Genomic DNA, 20017 nt, shown 5'->3' on the forward strand with positions numbered 1-20017 from the left:
ATTTTCTAGGAAGAATGCTCTTTACCAGTACACATTCTTAGCGAACCTCTTTACCACAACCGTGTAATTTGATCTATAAAAGAAAACACCGAAAAGGTGCCGAAACTCGAGTGAGGTAGGAGTTAGATGACCTGCAGCTAACTAAGCTGTCGTAAGCCATGTTCTGATGCATAGTATTTCTCACTGACAGGAAAGCGAGCAAAAGAAAAGACCAAGAAAAATAATCAAAAGGAGACCAGGAGTAACTGCACTTTTTGGCCAAGCCCCAATGTATCTTCGTATATTTCATAGTAATCGTAATCTGCTCATATTAGTCACTTCCCCCTCAAATCGAAGTGGATCTGTATAATAACAGTCTACTGTGGTTACAATTTAGCATCGCAGTCACCAGGCCTACAGGCTTACTCGCATGGGTGGGTGCTAACTAGTTCAAGTCATTGCCACAGCCATCTTATTTTTTTTCATTGAAAAAGAGCTACGCCGCCATAACCTCGTATTAACAATATTCACTATCTATGATATTGGCAACGATATGCAAAGCAGATACCCTGACACCTTATATTAGTTTCTCGTATACTCCGTGTACTATCTCGCTAATAGTTCTAATGAGAAAGTCGCCGGAGCCGAGACATAAAACAAGATGCAGGGTCGTCTTGGCAACGACCAACTGCGCTCAAGGTTTCAAGGCTGTGCATGCTGGCGTCGAGAGTAGCCATTGGCGCTTAAATTGATTATCCTTTTTTTCTTCTAGCACTTCTTGGCTTTTCTTGGCGGTGATAGAGATTACATCTGCCCGAATTATTGAATGGTGGAAAGAATTATCCCACCGGATATTGCATGCTGCATGCATATCACCGTATTTTGATTAGACCGACCTCTGCGTCCGTCCCTTCCGAGTTTTGAAATGAAGACTTTAATTGAGTCTGGATAGCCGTTGAAAAAAAGGGATACTACGTGGTAGGCAGCAGCCAGCCACATGCGGGGCTAACCCTAAAGTTGACCTTGCAGGCCTCGAAAACGCCAAAATCTCTGTTTTGCTCCTAGTGTTGTAGCTTTTGCAGGATTTTTCCCGCAATCCTTTTTTTTCGATATTTTAGATTTTTAGTAACTATTAGGGCGTCGATCCTTTTAGTTTCTTCGGCGCCTTGTGTTGGCGAGAAGCCATAAGCAGCCTGCTGATCGCTGTATTCCGGAATCGCCGGAAGGCCTTTAACGAGCCGAAAAAAAAAACAATAGAAAAAAATAAAATAAAATTTATAGGGGAGGAAAAATACATATATGCATGCCAAGCAATGGATGTGTGTAATTGCGTAAATTCATTACCCAAGCAACGTGTCTACTTCGCGTTGATGATGGTTCCAGAGTTCAAGGCTTGCTGCAAAAAGAAATAATAATACCCCTAAAGGGCATCTTATGATGTAATGAAATCGTAGAAATGATGTCCAAGATACCTGCTCGGTACAACGATTAGACGATGAAACAGTTCTGCCACAGGGACAGTAACCACGAGACAGGTAATCAAGGTGACGATGACTGAGCCCGAGTATCCAACACCACGGCTATCGCGCAATTGACTGAATACACGGATACCAACTTGGTAAGCCAAGATTGGCTGAAGCAGGAAGTAGCCTGAAAACGATTGTTAGACATGTATGGCAATGAGAAATTAAAAAAAAAAAAAAAAGAAAGGAATGAAGAGAAAACGTACTGAGAGAACGACGTCCGAGGTAGACGAAGAACTTGTTCTGCAATATTTTCTGCAGAACATCATACGTCTCCAGCAGCAAAAAGAAGCCCATCAGGGTGAGATAGACGTCATTTCGCGCTGATATATGATTTTTTTTGTACTCGGTATTCAGTCCACCAATGCTGTACGGGTCCGAGTGAACCATCCACTCGGCCGTGAAGAGATCTGGCCGGGCGGCCACCCAGACATATTGCATTGCAATTCCGCCCAGCATAACAAAGCCAGCGACAGCCCAAACTGGAATTCGTTGGGGACGGCCGTCCTGCTGGCGCCAGATGAGGCTGCGGAATTGGAGAGGAATACCGCGTTGGGCATGGGTTTTGAAGTCCATGTTCACGACCATATCGCACATGATCAACCCGGAGATGGTGAACCAGGCCCAGGACGCACACCACCAGGCAGCCAAGATGAAGAGAATAGAGAACTGCACACGCCACCTAGCGCGCGTGAACGGCGCAATGATCATAGTCAAGTAGACAGTATAGCTCTGGATATAAACCGCGTTGATCATCCAGAGCGTTTGGGTAGGAAAGGCATAATTTCCAGCCTGCGCCTGGAATCCGTGGGAGACCCAGAAGAGTTCAAAAACGGAGTTCCAGTAAGCAAGCGTAGTCGGCAGTTTGTATGGAAGTATCAGAGAATGGTTGCTAATGCCAGTCTTAAAACTCTTAAGTGTGCTATTGATAAACTCATCGGTGAATGAGCCTTTGACAATGGCCATGGAGATAGCAACAGGGATGCAGAGCGTCAAGCTGCGACTCAACAATGCCCGCGCAACGGTCTCCTTGACCGGGTTGCGGAAGAATGGGATAGCTATCGAACGACCGGACAGAAAGATTATGGATCCGAAGAGGAAATACTCATTCCAGAAAAGCACTGACAGCACCTTTCGGACGATGGCCTGGCCGTGAGGCCCATTCTCATCCCCGGCAGCAGCGTATACCGTGGTCGGCGCAAAGGTCCGGAGAAACACCCAGAGGAAGGTCGAGATAACGAGAACCCCGCGGAAGCCGACAAGGTACAGTTGCTCATACTGCGTTGGAGGCGCTTGTGCAATGCGCTTTTGGAGCGCTGTGACGTCGACCATGACGAGACAGGTTCGCAGGATCTGTCTTGACAGGAAGCGAAGAAAGAAGAATCAGTAGTTAGAATCACAACAGTGTTCGAAGTACGGAAATAAAAAAAAAAAGCTTGTTTCAAATGAAGAAAGCCCGCCCTCAAAGCAAGTTTAAGCTAAGCCGATTTGTCCCATCTTCATATTTGTCCATGATATCGAATTCCGAGAATCGCACGGGGGCACCATACGGACCAGGAAGTAAAAATTTACCATATAGTCGCCACTATTGCGGTTAGCTATTAGCTGACACCAAGAACTTAGAAGGTGCGCTATAGTAGCAATGACAATACCAACGAAATTGCACCATTTTACAGCGCATGATAAAAAGGGGATCGACAATGCAGTGCATGCAAAAAATGGAACGCTACGGTTACCAACACACGGAATTGTGTTCTTGTTAGCTTGGGGTGGGTGTAGCTAATCGTTTAGAACGTCCCAACCGAGTCTAGGCGTAGTTGGAATGTCTTAGCATGACTTTTAACCCCGGCCAAGTGCCGGGAAGAGGCAAGCCACGGAGTACGTCGCCCGTTTCACGAAGAACTACGGATACAATAAGTAGGGCTACGGGCTTGGCCAGTGCGTGAGCGCCAGATCCTAGGGCAGCTAGTGTCAGCTACGCGTTGCATATTGAGCTATGGGCCGAGGTCCAATCAGAGTGACATGAGACCGGGAATTAGAGGCTGAATGGGAGGAAACGTGTCTTATCTGCGCGGATCGACAACGAGGTCACGGCGCTAAATTAGTTTGTGGCGTCAGGAACACTTCGTGGTACGCAAATGCCCTAATTCGCCTACGTATTCGTTGCGCGTTAGCGCTGGTGTGTTTTTTTTTATATATATCTTCCCTCATACGGAATAGTGCGGGTGCCGGGCGGCATCTGCGTATCTTTTGATGGCACATAGGCACTTTTTTTTTGTGTGACTACGAACTAGCCAACTACTACTCTATGCCATGCGTATCCAGGTCGGTGTGATATTCGGGCGATAACGAAACATAAGCATGCCATTACGGTTGATTCCTCAACCTGACGGACAGGGAGGACCTTGGCGGAAAAAAACATTTCCGTGTCCTTTACGGTGATATTACTCAACTGGGTAAAGCAAAAACATGTTTGAATTTTTTATGCTACAAGCTAGGCGATCATCGATTGACAAGCCCGAGATTCCGAGCCCCGAAAAAAAAAAAGAAAAAAAAACAAACCTTCGTGATCTATCCGAGGTGGATAGTGTTGATCAACTAGTACCGAGATAGGGAGTACCGAATACGAACTAGTAGTAGTATTGTTTAAGAAATGGAGACCAACGATTGATTGCTCTTCGATCTGACACATCAACGCAGATAATAACTACCCTGTACTACAGGGTAGGGTCTGTACAGCTTTTCCGATTACCCGAGCTTTGGTTATCTATCTCTGTTTGGTTATCTCTGTGGCGACGCTGAGCTTGCAGTCTTTTTGATTAAGGAATAAATTAATAGGGCTGGCGATATTAATTTCTTTCGGGCTATCTCGCGATTACGATCTCAGCTACGCCATCCAGTGCTTAGGCAAAATTAAAATTTTAATGATAATCATTCAGCCGTAAAAATTCTATAGTCAGGTCTATCATTTACTAGCTCCGCCAATTAAAAAAATAAAAAAAAATAAAAACAAAAGAGATAAAATTCTCTAACTCCGGCCCGGAAATTATTGGGAAGTAAAAGTCCCATATTGCGTAAACAAAAAAAAAAAAGCAACAATGAAATAGGTGAAAGTGGACAACGATCAACCTCTTGGCGTTGGGTTCCACTTGACATACTTGCTCACTTGGCGGGCATGTCCGAACAGACCGAGTACAGCTGTGAGCACCAGCTGGACTGGGTAGGTCACTGCGAAGATGGGGATCGTATACCATCGGGTGAATTCCGAGCGGAAGTGGAACGTCACGTATAGCGTGCCGGCAAATGAGAATATACTAGAGACGAAGAGCGCATTAGCAGGGTCCCCAAACTAGGATTCCTAGACCGGAATCAAATAATAGCAAAAAAAGAAAAACGTACCTGAACATGAACAGCCACCATGCAACCGGATATTGAAAGAACACTAGGGTGTATAGATCGTGCCCGCTCTTCGGGAACCGGACAATGACAATGCTCAGCACGAGACAGAGATATTGAGTGATGAGGTAGTAACTTAGTTCGCGTATCAGCAGTAGCGAAAGAATGCCGAATCGCTGTCTGGCAGTGCGCGTCTTGTTCGGGTCGGGCGATCGACTCCAGATGAGGTGCATATGGCGTCCACTGGCTTGGACCCATCCCTGCGACCAGCGCAGTCGTTGTTTCCAAAAGGCAGACATCGACAGAGGTGCCAGTTCGAAAGAAGTGACATTAAGATCATGCACGGCATAAGCTCCACTCCCAAAAGCTCGTAGTGCCGAATCAATGTCTTCTGTGAGCATGGAGTCGTCCATCTTCAGCTCGCGCAGCAGCGAGGTCCGCCAGTAGCCATTCGATCCACAGAACAGGCCAAATTTGAACATGGCCGCGCGTCCTGGGTGAGAGACGGCGTAGATTTTATCGAACTCGACTCCGATCATCGAAGTCATTAGGTTATCGTTTGCATTGAGGACAACGCATCGCCCCTGAACAATATCGACTTTTTTGTCTTTGACGAACCGCTCCATTGCCCAGCGAGGAGCGTAAGGGTGTGGGTAGTGGTCGCAGTCAAAGATTGCCGAGACATCCGCGTCAATCCCGTCCATGGCGCAGTAGTAGTTGATGTTGTCTGCCTTGGAGGTAGAGTTGGGCACCTTGATTATCCGCAGATTATCTGGGTGTTGTAGGGCCAACTGCCGTAGTTCGTCCTCGAGCGGTTGGATTTCGTATGGGGTATTGTAAATCAAGTTGATTCGGAGCTTGTCTCGCGGATAGACAATCTCCTGCAAAAGGTAGTTGACACGGTCCATGACAATGTCCTGCTCGTTGGGCAGGTATGCCACGATGATAATGTCCAGCTTTAGCAGATCGCTGTCAGGGGTCGGGAACTTCCAGTTGTTTTTGGCCACCTTGGCCAGCGCCTTTCGGGAGTCAGTGAAAGCTCCCATGCTGGTCACCGCTTCCACGACCGTAGCGGTAGCGATGTAGGTGTTGGTCATCAAATAGACGAACCAGAACGCTGCAATGATGGTGGAGGTCGCGTTCATGTAGACTGTCGTCGAGAAGACAAAGTACGACAGCACCAGAAAGAACGGTGTCCAGTCTTGGACACCGTCAGAAGTGGTTTTGAAGGCCCAGTGAGCATCCTGAATGAGCTTTTTCAAGCTTAACTGCAAGTTACGGCTTCGCGTTGGCTTGTTGATGCCTCTCTCAACCATCAGCTGGTCAGATCCGGCGTCCACATTCGACGTGCTGTCCAGGGGAATCGCCTGAATACGGGTCTCCTTCTCCATGGTGACTTATGCAATGACAATGAACGGAAGGGTTAGGAATCAAAGACCATTCGTCACCATGCAAGGAAGAGACACAAGTAGAACAAGTCTAAGCTCGGGGAACAGATTCTGGATTATAGATTATCATAGATAAGGTTGATCCTCGAGCTACCTACTCCGAGTACCGGGAGGTTCTGTACCGACTTCCTTCCTTTTTTGGGTTTTTTTTTCTCTGCCCTCCTTTGACACATGTTTTTATCCTTAGCCATGTACCCATCCACAGTGAAGTGGGCCGCGCTGCTGCATGACAGCCACTATGCCATACTTTGTCTAGAAGGTGATATAGATAAACAGAGATGCAACGCTAAACGGGAACCAAAGGCGTCAAATGGTCTAACAATTGCACTATCGGGATTCCATCGTGTTGGCACTCATAATTGCGACTCTACGGCATCACGATCCAAAGGAGCTAGTCAATGACTAGCTACAGCCAACAAGGTTTTAGTCTCTCATCTCTCAGGAGTCAGAACAAGCCATGCCAATCACAGCGCCCCACGAGGGAAGCTGTTCATTATCCAATGTCCATATCATATACGTAATTCTTAATTTAAAGCCACTCTTTTCATTTTTCATTTTTCATTTTTTTCATTTTTTCATATCATGGTTCCACTTTCAGCCTAGGGACCTAGACCCCTATCTCGATTAGACTGATTAGTTCGCTGCTGAGAGCTAGCCAGCTAAGCTCTAGCGATACTCCGTAGCAGCTGGGTTTTCCGACTAGTACGTAGTTGGCTGACATGATGGCCGTGGCGCCATAAGCGTGAATAATGTTTGTTCTTAGCTTCCTGTTGGGGCCTGTGGCGTTGTAACCCTGCAGACCGGCACGATGATCCACTATATCCCCTTCTCTTGGGACCTATCTCCGCCGGGTTTAGGTTTTTTTTTTCTTCTTTTTTAAAATTTAGTTTAGGCACCACTACCGCCAGAAGTGGTCGCGGCCGAAACTCCTGGAACGTGCCGTGCGGATCCATCTACGTGCATGCGTGTACAGTGGACCGTGGTATACATACTACTAGTATTTTTTTTTCCTCCCGAAGTTCTAAACTAGCTCAGCGCCGATCTTCACAGCACTGCTGATCTGCCGCTACCGATAAGGAATTAGTATTCTGAGCTTCGCGAACATGGCTAACATGGTGTCATCGATGGAGGAGGGGGTTACTCCTTCCTATTTCGCGCTATGCGAGGCGATCAATTTATTCCGCTGCTTTTCTGACACCGGAAAATATCTTGATAATCGTGCAAGTCTACCGCAGATAGCGTCCGCTCCGGATCCTACCGCACAGGCATATTCTCTCTAATTATTCCCTTGTCTGTTCTCTTCAATTGCTCTGCCGCTTGGTTGTTTCTGTTTACTTTGTACCGGCAAACAGCTGGTTCCCTAAGGCTCAGCCCAAGATGTTCTCGTCGACATGCCAGACGCTGCTCCTGGGCTTGCTGGTGCTGGCGCCAGCAGCCAAAGCCCAAACATCCAACACCCAGACCAAGGATGTCGGGAGCTGTTCTTGCGGTTACTACGATGAAGATGCAAAGCTTTTGTTCACCGAGTCTTCCATCGTGTACTTCAACGAATCCAGCGGCATCCCAACGGATTTTGTTGTCGAGGAATTCGCCCACCGATATGACCGAGGCTGGAATGCCGTATACCGACATGGTGCCTCCATCGACAATGTCGAAATTGCAAACGATACGACAGCGCGAAACCGCACCAGCTTGCAAATGAAGTGTGAACCGTCTGACGATGACCACTTGGTGGTAGGCTCAAGCATGCGAACTGCGCGGCAGGACATCTTCTTCGGCTCATTCCGCAGCTCTCTCCGGCCTGCGCGAGCCGTGGAGAAAGGATCTGTGATATCGATGAGTTTGACACACAACAAGACCGAGAGCTGGGAAGTGGACGTTATGAATACAGACAACCACACCCAGGCCTGGACTGCCATGTTGATGCAGGGCCAGTTCCCCGATCTTTGGTTCGGAACGAACTTCACCAACCTGACCAACGAAGGCCTTCAGCCTTGGTATTATACCGAATACCGTGTCGACTGGACTAGGGACAGGCTGGATTACTATATCGGCGATGTTTTGCGTGTCAGCTTCAACACATCTGTCAACTCGAGTATCCCAGCCACGCCGGCTCCCCTGCACTTCCAGCATTGGTCTGAGGGCAACAAGTATGGGTCGATGGGCCCCCCAGAAAATACAAACCTAGCCAACATCGGGTGGACTCGCCTCTTCTTCAATTCGTCAACTATGACTGATGACGACCATTCCGCCTTCGACGCGAGATGTACCGTTCAAGACGCCTGTCTGATGAGTGATAACACCCTGCGAGGAGCCTCCGAGTTCGCCCCTGAAAGTCTGGATACTTGGAAACAGCACCACCCTCCATATAAAATTAAGTGGGCGCCACTTATTATCGATATTATCTTTGCTGTCGTCTTTATTGTCCTGACCAGCAAGACTCTTTACCGCCGATTCACATGGCACAAGCTTCTTGTGTTTTTAGGTTTCAGAGAACGGGAAGCATCGAAGCCGAAATCGTTCTCAGAACCTGAGTCCTCAGAAAAAAAGAACAAGGAGAAATCGGCGTCGCTAGACGGTAGTGAGACTGCTCATTCTCAAGAAAATGGCTCTGGCGGGCAGCTTCCACGAAATGCATCCTATAATACCCTCAGTCTGCCGCCATACAAGGGCACTCAGACTCCGGCACCTCAGTATCAAACCCCCGCGGTCTCGCGGCGGCCATCGCTTTCCAACATGAGCCCAAACCCTCTCAACCCTGCCTTTGGCACGAACAACGGCGAGTCGTCGAGGAGGCCCTCTATCCACGTTCCAGGTAGTTCAGAACCTACCTCACCGGCCCCAACTACGGGTGGAGCTGTTCCTGAAGTAAACGAACCAGCTGCTCCAACAGAGGCCCAGGCAAGTACTGTGGAAACATCCAAGGCAGCAGAAGCCGCAAAAGACCCGAAAGCTATCGCCGCCGCCGCTGCTAGTGCAAAACCACCTAGAATCGACTACTTGGCGGGTTTTATTTCTATCAGTTGTCTCCTGGTCACTGCAAACCATTTCGGCCAGACGTACTTCGATGCTGTCATTAGTCCCAGTGCTGATGAGCACTACCACAGCGAAGAAGTCGCACGAAAGACATTTGCTACATACTTTTTGGATCCACTTTGGATTGGGCCTTTCCTGATGATTTCCACTCGTTTCCTGGTGTCGAATTACATTCGCACAGGGAATTTGGACAACATGGCCCAAAAGGTTGTTGCTCGACCGTTCCGTTTATTGACACCGGTTGCTTCGATCGCTTTCCTCATCTACTTTCTCATGGATTCAGGTGCTATCGACTGGCTTGAATACCTGCCATCAGTGACCTGGTCTACCTGGCCTTTCACCACCGTTGCTCCAAACCCTGGTGTATATATCTCGGAAATCTTGCAACTCGCCTTTCTCATTCCCAACGCGGCTCCGATGATCACTAACAACTACTGTACGGGTTCCCTGTGGACTATTCCCATTCAGCTGCAGGGTGCATGGCAAACCTTGATCGCTCTGATAATGATCCGCGAGTGCAAGACCCCATGGAAGCGGTTTTCGTTTTATTTCTTCTGCATTGCTATGCATTGGTATGCACTTTCATGGGGAAGCTACTACTATGCCGGTGTCTTGCTTGCCGATATTGACTTGACCTTCAAGTACAAAAAGTGGTTACAAAACACGTGGTACATCTATTACCCTTGTCTCTTCCTTTTATCTGTGGTTGCCATTGGTGGGTTTACAATGGACCTTGCCTCGATTTACTCGGGCGTGCAATATGCTTCGGTTGAGTACGGATGGCATCCTGATACAGGCACTGGCCGCACCATCACCGATGCCCAAGGCACGACCTACCCGGATTATTTCATCCCACGATTGAATGCTCTTCTCGCAACTGTGTGTATGCAAGGTGTCGTCGAAATCTGCCCCTCGGTGCAAAAGGTCCTCTCGGCAAAGATTTTCCAATGGCTTTTCCCCCATATTTTTAGTATCTATCTGATCCACGGTTTCGTTTTCTGGTCGGCTGGCTCATGGGCCATGGTGTCGTTGTTTTCTTACGGCCTGCCATACTGGCTGTGCAGTTTGTTGACAGCCATTGTTTCTTATGGAGTCCTATTTGCAAGCCTTCCACTTTTGACACCCCCCATTGAGGCTCTGGGTAAGAGCTTTACCTTGCGTCTGTGGGACTTTGCAAGCCAAGAACCTTCCCCAAAGAGACCGACAACTTATCCCTTTGGCGAAGAATTTCTTCTATCGCGTGGACAACAGCCCGATTCACTAAACATGCCGCCGAGCCCGGACACAATTCCCTCGACTCCATCGGGTGCTACGACGCCAGTATTTGTCAATGAGAAGGGTAAAGAAGTGCAAACAAGCTCCAGAGAGCTGAAATAGATTTATTAGGCGATATCTTTTAGTCTTGTTTTTTTTATTATTATTTACACATAATAGATTCACTGCTATATGAGTTTAGGATCATTCATAGGATAGCATAGCAATACAACCCCTTATTTCCTTTAAAAATTTCTCAAAGTTCCCATTAAACCAACTGCGTAGACCATAATATGATATATTTGATAATCATAGATATAAAAAGTCCTCTACAAATTCAGAAGATAATCCGTGGCTCATTGGTCTATTGCGCTGAACAAATAAGTCAAATCAAGCAGTCTCATTTTGTTGTTTTTGTTTTTTTTTTGTTTTTATATTTTCTACCAGATTGCTAGATGGCTAATACATCTCCAAATTTAGCAATCAACTAGGCGGTGACATGATTTTAGAGTGATCAAAAACGCAGCTATAGAAATCTTTCCAGGAGTCAATGGATCGTTGGCAGACGGGACAGAATTGCCGTCTTTTGAACAAGATGGTTCAAAATAGAAATGGCTGAACCGGGGGAAGTGTCGATTATTCAAGTGCCGCTCGAATGTGGCACGACTGTATCCCATCAAAGGGGGACCCAGGCATAGAGAACATTTGAAAGTTGGCTTTGGTTTAGGTTTTTGTTTATCTAGAGTCACTTTGCCGCTCTCTAAGGGTAGTTGTAAATTGTCACTAAGGGAAAATTGAGTTGGAGATTTCTCTGCGTTTTGCATCATACAATCTACTCCATCAATTATCGGAATATCAAGCTTGAGTTGTGACATTTCTCTTGGAGTAGCCGAAATAACGTCTGATGGCCATACTGAGCAGCTCTGGAGAGCGGAGTATGGCCCTCTACGTCGATTGAACCCGGAAGAGCTCCCTTGTCCAATAAGATTTGAATGGCAGCTGCATGATTATTCTCAGCAGCCCAGGAAAGTGGCGTCCGGCCAGATGTGTCTTGAGATTCTACGTTAACGCAGCAATCAAGTAGAAGCTCTACTATCCCGACACGGCCATTGGAAGCTGCCCATGACAGCTGGGTTTGACCGTTGGCATCTCTAGAGTCAGGGCTAGCACCCTTTTGGATAAGAAGCTGGGCGACCTCGAAATGGCCGTGATATGCTGCCCAGGACAGGGCGGTTTGATCGTCTATATCCTTCGCGTCTAGATTAACGTGATATTCCAGTAGGAGGCTCACACACAACGTCGAACCAGCCCATTGAGGCTGCCAATGATAAAGGTGTCCGGCCCCCCCCGTCCATTTCACTTGGATTAACGCCGTTTTCCAAGAAAAACTTGACTACCGCATGATGCCCATTATATGCTGCCCATTCCAAGGAAACCCGACCCATCGAATCCACCATGTATGATTCGTCACATTGAGAAGTTATGATCCGTACCGCACTTGTCAGCCCAAAGTATGCGGCAAGATGTGATCCGGTGAATCCCAAAGGGACCTGTAGAATGTAGTCACCGTAGCTTGAATAGCTCCTCAACGCAAAAATCCCTTGAACACAAGCATGGCGTTTGGGCGTATTCTCTAACAGAGACATCATAACCCTCTCCTTTATGCGTTGTTCTCGAGCATGATTTCCCCAATGTTTTGCTGCGTAGGAATAAAGAGGATATTCGTCGAGTCGGGCTTCAAAGTCTGCGTCAGTCAAGCAGATGCCTTTTTGAAAAGAGTCAAACGACAGATATGTCACGCATAATGCTGCAATGTTGGAATGGCCATCAGGAAACCAGCGGCTCCACGTTCTCTCAAAGTATTCCTGTGCCGTATAGTGAACCAGTCTGATGATATCTCCCGAGGCATCTGGTGTGACTGTAACTAAACCTGCACACACAGAGACGATATCATCGAGGTCAGGAATGTTATCCTCATGAAATTCGGACTCGTCAGGCTCTACGGCAAGGGCGTGTTTTAACTCCACCGTTGTCGGCAGTCTGTTCGCACAAGTAATCCATGTCAACACATCCCAAGCCATATTTTTCAGGTCCGTGACCTGGCCATTGATTCGATCTATGACATTGTCGTAAGCCGAATCATATGTTTTGGAACTTGATATTCGATCGTTGGGTCGTGATTTAATTGCCCTTGGCGATATCTTTCCTACTAGCGAATGCAGATAAAGCTGTGCGAGGAGAAACCTAATTGATGGTGAGAAGTGTTAATTTAAGATATTGGATCAAGATCAGACACTTACATTCCATCCACGGAGTTAGTGATGTTGGTCACAATATCTTGCTGTAGCTGTGGATCCCGCGATACAAATAAAGGGGGCTTATGTAAATTATAACTCAAGTACTCCATTGCATCTACCTTTGCTGCGCGGATCTCTAGAGTCGGCATGTTCCGAAACCTGGCCAATATGTCTGGGATAAATCTTGACGTTGCGAGGAAGTTCAAGTTTTTTGTCGCTTGAAGGTCAAAAATCACATTAAGTAATTGTGATATGGTGAGAGTGTGACTTCGTCCAGCGCATCGACAATGATGAAGAGCCGTGAGAAGCGGCCAATGATGAACTGCAAGGCTATCGAAATTTTATGAACCGACGGCCGAGTCCCTTTGATTCTATGCTTCTCATGTAACGATTCAATAATTTCTGGAAGCGACGATAGACCCTGTGCCAGCTGTCGAACAATGCTTGCCATCAAGCTCTCTAGTTTCTGGCTCTGATCGTCATGGCGCTGAAAGCTGTAAAATATATACGCAATTCCGTCATCACTTTCGTTTCCGTAGCGAGATTCGAGCTCATCAACTACAATAGAGGCAATAATAGTTTTACCTGCTCCTGGAATACCTGGACAGAACATGGTTTGTGGTGACTTTTCGATCAAGTCTGGAACTCGGGTGATTCTAGTAGCCACGCTCCAGTCCCTGGTTGGCGCCGATTGATATAGTCGTATTGTTGTGTTGCATATATTGTTTGGGATAACTAGTCGAGACACACTTGACGCTGCTCATCATTTACCAGCTCCAAGACGTTATTGCGTGTTATACTCCCGTTCATTGCATTGAGAAGGCTGATATTACTGCAAATTCGATTTCGAAGGTCGCGAACTTCGTCCGGTTCCCACTTGAGTCGCTTCCATACTTTCTTGATGCCATTCTTTTGATTATTTAGCTCCTGGTACTGATATATCACCGTCTCAATTTCAGCGAGGACGTTGCTGCAGCTAGCTGCGATATCTCGCAGCTCGCCTTGTTGTTAGCTTCTAAGGGTTGCATCAGGTAATTCGACTTCAACATCCTGCACTACGATAGCGATATTTCTGACTCTGTTGATAAGCCAATTAGTAAGTCAATTTAAGCCACTACTAGTAAACAACGCAGACGTGGAAATGTCCCATACTCATCGGAAAGGGCTTTAAACTGGGCTGGCGTTCCAACAAAACTCTTTCGGAGCTTATTAGCATGTTCGATGACCGCGATAAAGTCTCCAATGCCGAATCCAAAGCTCATATCCAAATCGCGATAAAAACGTTATGGATCACCCACTGTTAAAATGATGTTTAGGAGAATGCGGGGGCTGGGAGTGTTTGAAGTTTCCGAGGCTGCATTGCCAAGTGCTACGTCTCTTATTCTTTAGACTGACTTAATGAGATGTTATTTTCGAAATTGAAGTTTTTATTAAACAAGCACATTTTTATATACGGTCTGATCTCTTTTCTTAACACCTTCCCCGTATCTTGCCATAAACTTTAAACTATTAGGATAAAAATAACTGTTTGGGTTCGTGCAAGAGATTGGTCAACATTAACCTTGTAACGATAGCTGAAAATATGTTTTATTGCTCAAGAATCAATTAGAAAGCAAGGCAGACTTTGGAATCGTCGTTTTATTAGCATAGTGTCATATATGGTCATATAAGTTTGGAGATAATGTATGCTCTACTGTTTATATTTTTGCTATCACAGCTGCCTATTTCATCTGGGAGCTTCCGCGGTTAAAATACAACAGTCCTATACTCGTATTCCTATGGATATGGAAAAAATCATACATTAGTAGTATTTCCCAAGAACACGGACGATTGAAGGTGCGCGATAACCGCGTATAATCATATTTCTGAATTAGGAAGGTAGTTGTATCTGCGGGGAAATATTAATGCGATTGTGAAGAATACACAAAAATGCGAAGAAGTAAAACGTGGATGGGCCATTGGCGGGCTCCTCGCAGTCATCTGGGGTGTCGGAGCTCGCCGCTTTCTATTCTTGATATGCTAGGTGATTGGTCTTGCGGGTATTGTCATGTAGCCATAGCTGGCCAGGTCTTCTAGTTAGTCGGTCAAGATTTGATTGAGTGCAATTAGTAGTAGGCGTGGCTGTTCTACTAGGCCAGGCTCGGATGTTCGGAAGAAACAAGCACGCAAGAAAGAAAGATGTGACCCTATCATCAGCAGGATTCTTATCACGAGGAGACGATCAGGAGCATTAATGCAATCGGCTCTTGCAATTATTGGGCGTCGTTTCATGCGCGCCCGGATGTGTACCTGTATGGCTTGCAGATCTTGACTGAATCCGGTAAGACTAGGGTTACATTCCTATTTTAACACGACCACCTAGACAGCTTGTCTGACATTTTCGAGTCGTAATAGGGTGCTGTTATTGTTTGTCATTGTCCAATTTAGAGCATGTTGGAGCATTAACAACGCCCTCCTAGTCGAATGACTTGTTGCTATTATTCATCCCTTTCAGAGGGGACTCCGGTCCGATGCTACCTCAGAATAAGCAAATTTAAGCTATAAAAGCAAGCTTTTTTCCCCATCTTGTTTCTCATCCTGCCGATCAGTAGATCTTATCAGTCTATAGAATCAATAACAATGCAGATCAGTCAAGTGTGTTTTCCATGGGAATTTTATTTTGCCAACACCGTACTGACGAATACAACAGATTGCCACTACCCTCTTCCTCCTCGCCAGCTCGGTGCAGGCTACCGCCATCATCAAGGCGCGTGCTAGCTGCGTTGAGACTTGCGGCAGCGTCTGCTACTGGCAGACCGACATTGACGACGCCCTGAACAAGGGCTACTCGGAGTACAAATCTGGCGGCGAGCTGGACAGCTACCCTCACACTTACAACGACTACGAAGGCTTCGACTTCCCTGTCGACGGCCCATACCAGGAATTCCCTATTCTGAGCTCGTTCGAGGTCTACACTGGTGGCAGCCCTGGTGCTGATCGCGTCATCTTCAACGAACAGGGTGACTATGCCGGCTTGATTACTCACACGGGAGCCAGCGGCGATGACTTTGTCGCTTGCACTTCTAGCTAAGCTGGTCGCTTAACTGGTGCTAGGAGGAATCACGAAATGCGATCATTGTTTGATATGAAAATTGCATAAAACTCTTGTGAATAGGAGAAAAAAAAGTTTCACCGATCATCTTCAAAGTTGGTTATACATTCATGCAGGCTTGCATTCCATAAATTTGGCCCTTGGGCGGAGCTTTTTATGTGTAGGTTTTACAGATGATGAACGATTGCGTAAAACTAATATCATGGCTTAAATTTATTTAACATTCATAGCTTAAACATTGGTGATTTGCAGAGAAATGGACACTTTATACCACTCAGTCCCATTCATCACTCGGCAACGATATGCAGCAAGTGGCCATTGATATTATGTAGTTTCTACAAACTCAACCAATTTGTGATTCTTAGATGTAAAGCGAACAACCGGCTATCTGGCTTAGAAGATGAACACGAGAACTTCGAAAGGAGCACTGGCAAATCGGAATCTTGATCTAACCCATACACTCTTTCTACAGAATCAATATTTGAAATGACATATGCGGGCTACTAGTGAAATAGTAAATTCTCAAAAGTTTACAATGGTCTTTTAATAGACTATTTACGTTTCTATTATGAAGAAAGATGAGCCGGAAAAAAGCATATAGAAGTCACGAATTCACAAAAAACACTAAAGAGGCGACTACTCACCGTGTATCAACTCGCATCGTTGAAAGCGAGATCTAATAAAAGCAGCAGCACTGAAACGTCTGCCGTATTGACTATTGTGGACTATGGTTATAATAGCTTTTGGTTTCTTTAATTATCAGTGCGAACTTGGAATGGCTCGACTTTTAGCTAGTCGGTCATGCTAGAATATTTTCATAATTGATGGCAATCCACATATACATGTACAGGTGCCACAACAGCAGAAATTCTGGAATTAAACAATATGATACAGTAAACTATAAACCAAAACACCGTAGCTATGCAAAATATAAACCTCTCCCCCTTTTTGAGAAGATTCTATGCCGAAAAGCGATAGATTATGAACCGTTAATCATGATAAGTTGCCTGCTACTTCATATCAGCAACAGGCAAACTGGGTGTTGTGTTGAAACTGGTGGCGTATAAGGTATTGGTAGACACTTGGTGAAGAGGAAGTTGGTCTTCGGGATCAGTGGCAATGGCTGACGACGGAGATTGTTGTCTGGCTCGACCGTTCAACACGTCTATCCAGCCAGCGATCATGTCAAAGCGCATCACAATCAATATAGCCCAGATACCAGCTAGCTGTGTCATTCAAAAAATAATTAGAATAGATTTCCATAAGAGCAAGTGTGAAAAAGAAGTAAAAGGCCGAAATAAGGGGGTCAAGGAGGAATAACAAGAACTCACAGCAAGAAGAAAGAACGTAACCACGACAAGGTTTTCATCCGGACCCAGGTCTGAAAGGTATGACATGCACCGGTTTTTGTCACCGGAGGATACTATCAAGCATGAAACCCAATTGTCGAACTTTTCCGCGGGATCTCTATCCTCTACTCTCAGCATCATAAAAATGACTGTGATGAGGGCAACATAAATCAAAACACCAAAAGCAGCGAACATGGGCCGCCACTGCATGCTGGTCAACAGTTTCTGAGTCGCAAGCGAGTTTCGGCGAGGCCCACCATGCCCTTCTTCTCCCCGCCAGGATCTGACTGATGACAGATGCGACTCATTGGTGTTATCATCATGGCATTCACCGTTCTCGTTGTTGCTGTTGCTGTTGCTGCTGCCGCCGCCACCGTCCTCATTGTTGTTTTCCTCGTTGTAGGCAGCAATTACTCGATCCTCCCACATTCCACGAAAGACATTCAGAAGGCAGTATCCAAGAGTCCAGACCTGTAGGATAAAACTGACGACGCCCATTCCCAGCAAAGGCATCCAGAACGTGACCCAGCCGTTGATAGGGTTGAGATAGCACACCTTGCCCAGTTGGTAAGACGTGCCGGTGACACGTTGTTGCAAGGCAACCAGCAGGATAGTAAGCAGAAATATGCAAGTCAACGACATGTATTTGAATTTCCTCCCGAGCTTTCGCTCCCAGACGACGATGAGGTGGAGAGACACGCTCCGAAAGAAGCCTGAAGTAGAGTTAATGAGAATATGTGCGAGAAAGGAAAAAGGAATGGATTGGCACTCACAGCTTATGACGACAAGCCATACTCCAATGAATAACACCGTCGAAGTCGCCGTGCACATGCTGTCCGAGGAATTGTCGTTGGGCGTTATTTCATTGTAACATTGGTTAGGCGCCTTGGCCAGTGGCATCACGTATGCTACCTAAGGTGGTCGTTAATTCTGTGCTAGCAGGATTCCCAAACACAAAAAGATATTTCATACCGACAAGAACACAAATCCTACACCGGGAACAGTTGTCAAATAATGACGGGCCGTGTAGATTTTCGGCACGACAGCAAATGTGATCAGGAACAGCACCACTATCACCACCACAGCTATCCCACACCAGCCCGCAATATCTAGGTATTCCTCAAAGCCTGAGAAATTGTCTTAGTCACCTTTCTTTCTTTTTTTTTTTCGCTTTCGTATCGATGGATGCCGTTGATCTTACCGTCGGAGTACCTCCATGACGACCAAGGGCAGGGCACGCAGCACGATACTGAGCCCGTGTCGAGAGCAAAGTCTCTACAGGACCGGCCCCATACGACTAATAAAGAAGAGACATTAGCATTGAGCGGCTCTTGTAGGAGTTTAGCCTTCCAACGTACATCCACCGACATCCGGAAAGGCATCCCGTGCGAGAAATGGATGCGGACAGGTGAAATTTGTCAGGGTCCCATCCATATCCCAAGCTCACGTGCGTTGAAAACCATAGAGTACTGAGTAAAGAGCTCGTGATTGATGAATCCGAGGGAATGGGTTGGCGTTTCCCCAGTTTGATAATTACGGAGAGGGCGATTCCGTCAATGCGAAATTCGATGGGCTCGTGCGCTGTTAATATACCATGCATGTCCTCGGGACGCGAAAAAAGTAGCTCGAAACAAGGGCAAAACAAAAAAAAAAAACAAAAAACAACGTTGGATCAAGCTTGCAAGTTTTGGGGAGGGGAAAATCGATTAATGTTCCCCCGGATCATCGCTCTCCAGTCCGCGATCAAATCATGAAGCAATGAGTACGCCTCGGTGGGGACAGGACCGTAATTTCTACACTTTAGTTTTCGTCTTGCCTGAAGTCTTGGTCTCTTGCAAGGGCTGATGCCAATAACCCGCTGACACATGCCACTCGTAGACTTACATTATTGCTCGACTTTGTGTGCGCGGTGGAGAATGACATTTGCATCTAGGCCAGTAGCCTTGCAGCAGCAAATCCTCGGTCGCCTCGTAATACTAATAATAACACTGCGTAATGGTAATGAGAACAACTTTCTCGTACCAAGTGGACGGAGTCTAGCAGGCTAGTGCTGAACGGTCTCAATCTAATCTCTGCACCCAATAGTCACGCGTCGTTCTCTCTCATGGATTCTGATCCCTACACTCGGCTAAACCCAGGGGGAAAAGGAACGAAGCCTTTTTAGCAAACTCTCAATTTCCGGTCGCTACTCATTGCCTAAATAGGAAAGCTTCGAACACAGCCGCGGTGGCAGTCTTACCTGTTCTGGTAAGAGTTCAAGGGTCTCGCCCTCAACGATGCCCAAGCGTGTCCTGGCCAGGCTCATCGTACTACGTACGTGGAATCCCCTGGACAATTCCTATAATTTAACCTTTTTAAGGTACGGACTTAGTCAAAGCTAGCACTGGGGGTTGTTCGCTGTCGCACAATTATTCCAGCGCCCGCAGCCGTTGCTCATCACGTGCTTTATTATACAAGGGTCAAGGAATAAAGCAATTATCTAGCAATTCCGTGGTAGATAGAATGATGTGCGTTTATTATTGCTCGGTGAGTCACCGATTACTAAAGGATGCGGCTCGAGCTTCGAAGCTGCATTAGGAGTATTCCGGACGCTATTTATGCTTTTTTCACTATCACCATTTGACGATGTATCTTGGTCAATTAC

General features: G+C 46.5%; 6 protein-coding genes across 6 annotated transcripts; 2 read left to right on the forward strand and 4 right to left on the reverse strand.

Annotated features, from left to right (window-relative positions):
• Positions 1-1411: 1411 nt before the first annotated feature.
• TRUGW13939_11251 (uncharacterized protein) lies at positions 1412-2834 on the reverse strand (the record flags this gene model as incomplete). The annotated part of the gene is made up of 2 exons (XM_035494359.1): positions 1412-1629; positions 1709-2834. The coding sequence occupies 2 exons, from the start codon at positions 2832-2834 to the stop codon at positions 1412-1414; spliced, it is 1344 nt and encodes a 447-aa protein (XP_035350252.1).
• Positions 2835-4626: 1792 nt separating this feature from the next.
• On the reverse strand, positions 4627-6289 carry TRUGW13939_11252 (uncharacterized protein; the record flags this gene model as incomplete). The annotated part of the gene is made up of 2 exons (XM_035494360.1): positions 4627-4816; positions 4902-6289. 2 exons carry the CDS (start codon positions 6287-6289, stop codon positions 4627-4629), a joined length of 1578 nt encoding a protein of 525 aa, XP_035350253.1.
• Positions 6290-7723: 1434 nt separating this feature from the next.
• Positions 7724-10759, forward strand: TRUGW13939_11253 (uncharacterized protein; the record flags this gene model as incomplete). Its single annotated transcript, XM_035494361.1, has 1 exon — positions 7724-10759. The coding sequence occupies one exon, from the start codon at positions 7724-7726 to the stop codon at positions 10757-10759; it is 3036 nt and encodes a 1011-aa protein (XP_035350254.1).
• A 1139-nt stretch (positions 10760-11898) lies between these two features.
• TRUGW13939_11254 (uncharacterized protein) lies at positions 11899-13546 on the reverse strand (the record flags this gene model as incomplete). Its single annotated transcript, XM_035494362.1, has 3 exons — positions 11899-12880; positions 12937-13092; positions 13170-13546. 3 exons carry the CDS (start codon positions 13544-13546, stop codon positions 11899-11901), a joined length of 1515 nt encoding a protein of 504 aa, XP_035350255.1.
• Positions 13547-15552: 2006 nt separating this feature from the next.
• TRUGW13939_11255 (uncharacterized protein) lies at positions 15553-16003 on the forward strand (the record flags this gene model as incomplete). The annotated part of the gene is made up of 2 exons (XM_035494363.1): positions 15553-15567; positions 15623-16003. 2 exons carry the CDS (start codon positions 15553-15555, stop codon positions 16001-16003), a joined length of 396 nt encoding a protein of 131 aa, XP_035350256.1.
• A 1031-nt stretch (positions 16004-17034) lies between these two features.
• On the reverse strand, positions 17035-18807 carry TRUGW13939_11256 (uncharacterized protein; the record flags this gene model as incomplete). The annotated part of the gene is made up of 6 exons (XM_035494364.1): positions 17035-17250; positions 17356-18086; positions 18147-18285; positions 18346-18500; positions 18575-18670; positions 18732-18807. The coding sequence occupies 6 exons, from the start codon at positions 18805-18807 to the stop codon at positions 17035-17037; spliced, it is 1413 nt and encodes a 470-aa protein (XP_035350257.1).
• Positions 18808-20017: the final 1210 nt, after the last annotated feature.

This window comes from Talaromyces rugulosus, chromosome VI, assembly GCF_013368755.1.
Source record: "Talaromyces rugulosus chromosome VI, complete sequence".
Lineage (NCBI taxonomy): Eukaryota > Fungi > Ascomycota > Eurotiomycetes > Eurotiales > Trichocomaceae > Talaromyces > Talaromyces rugulosus.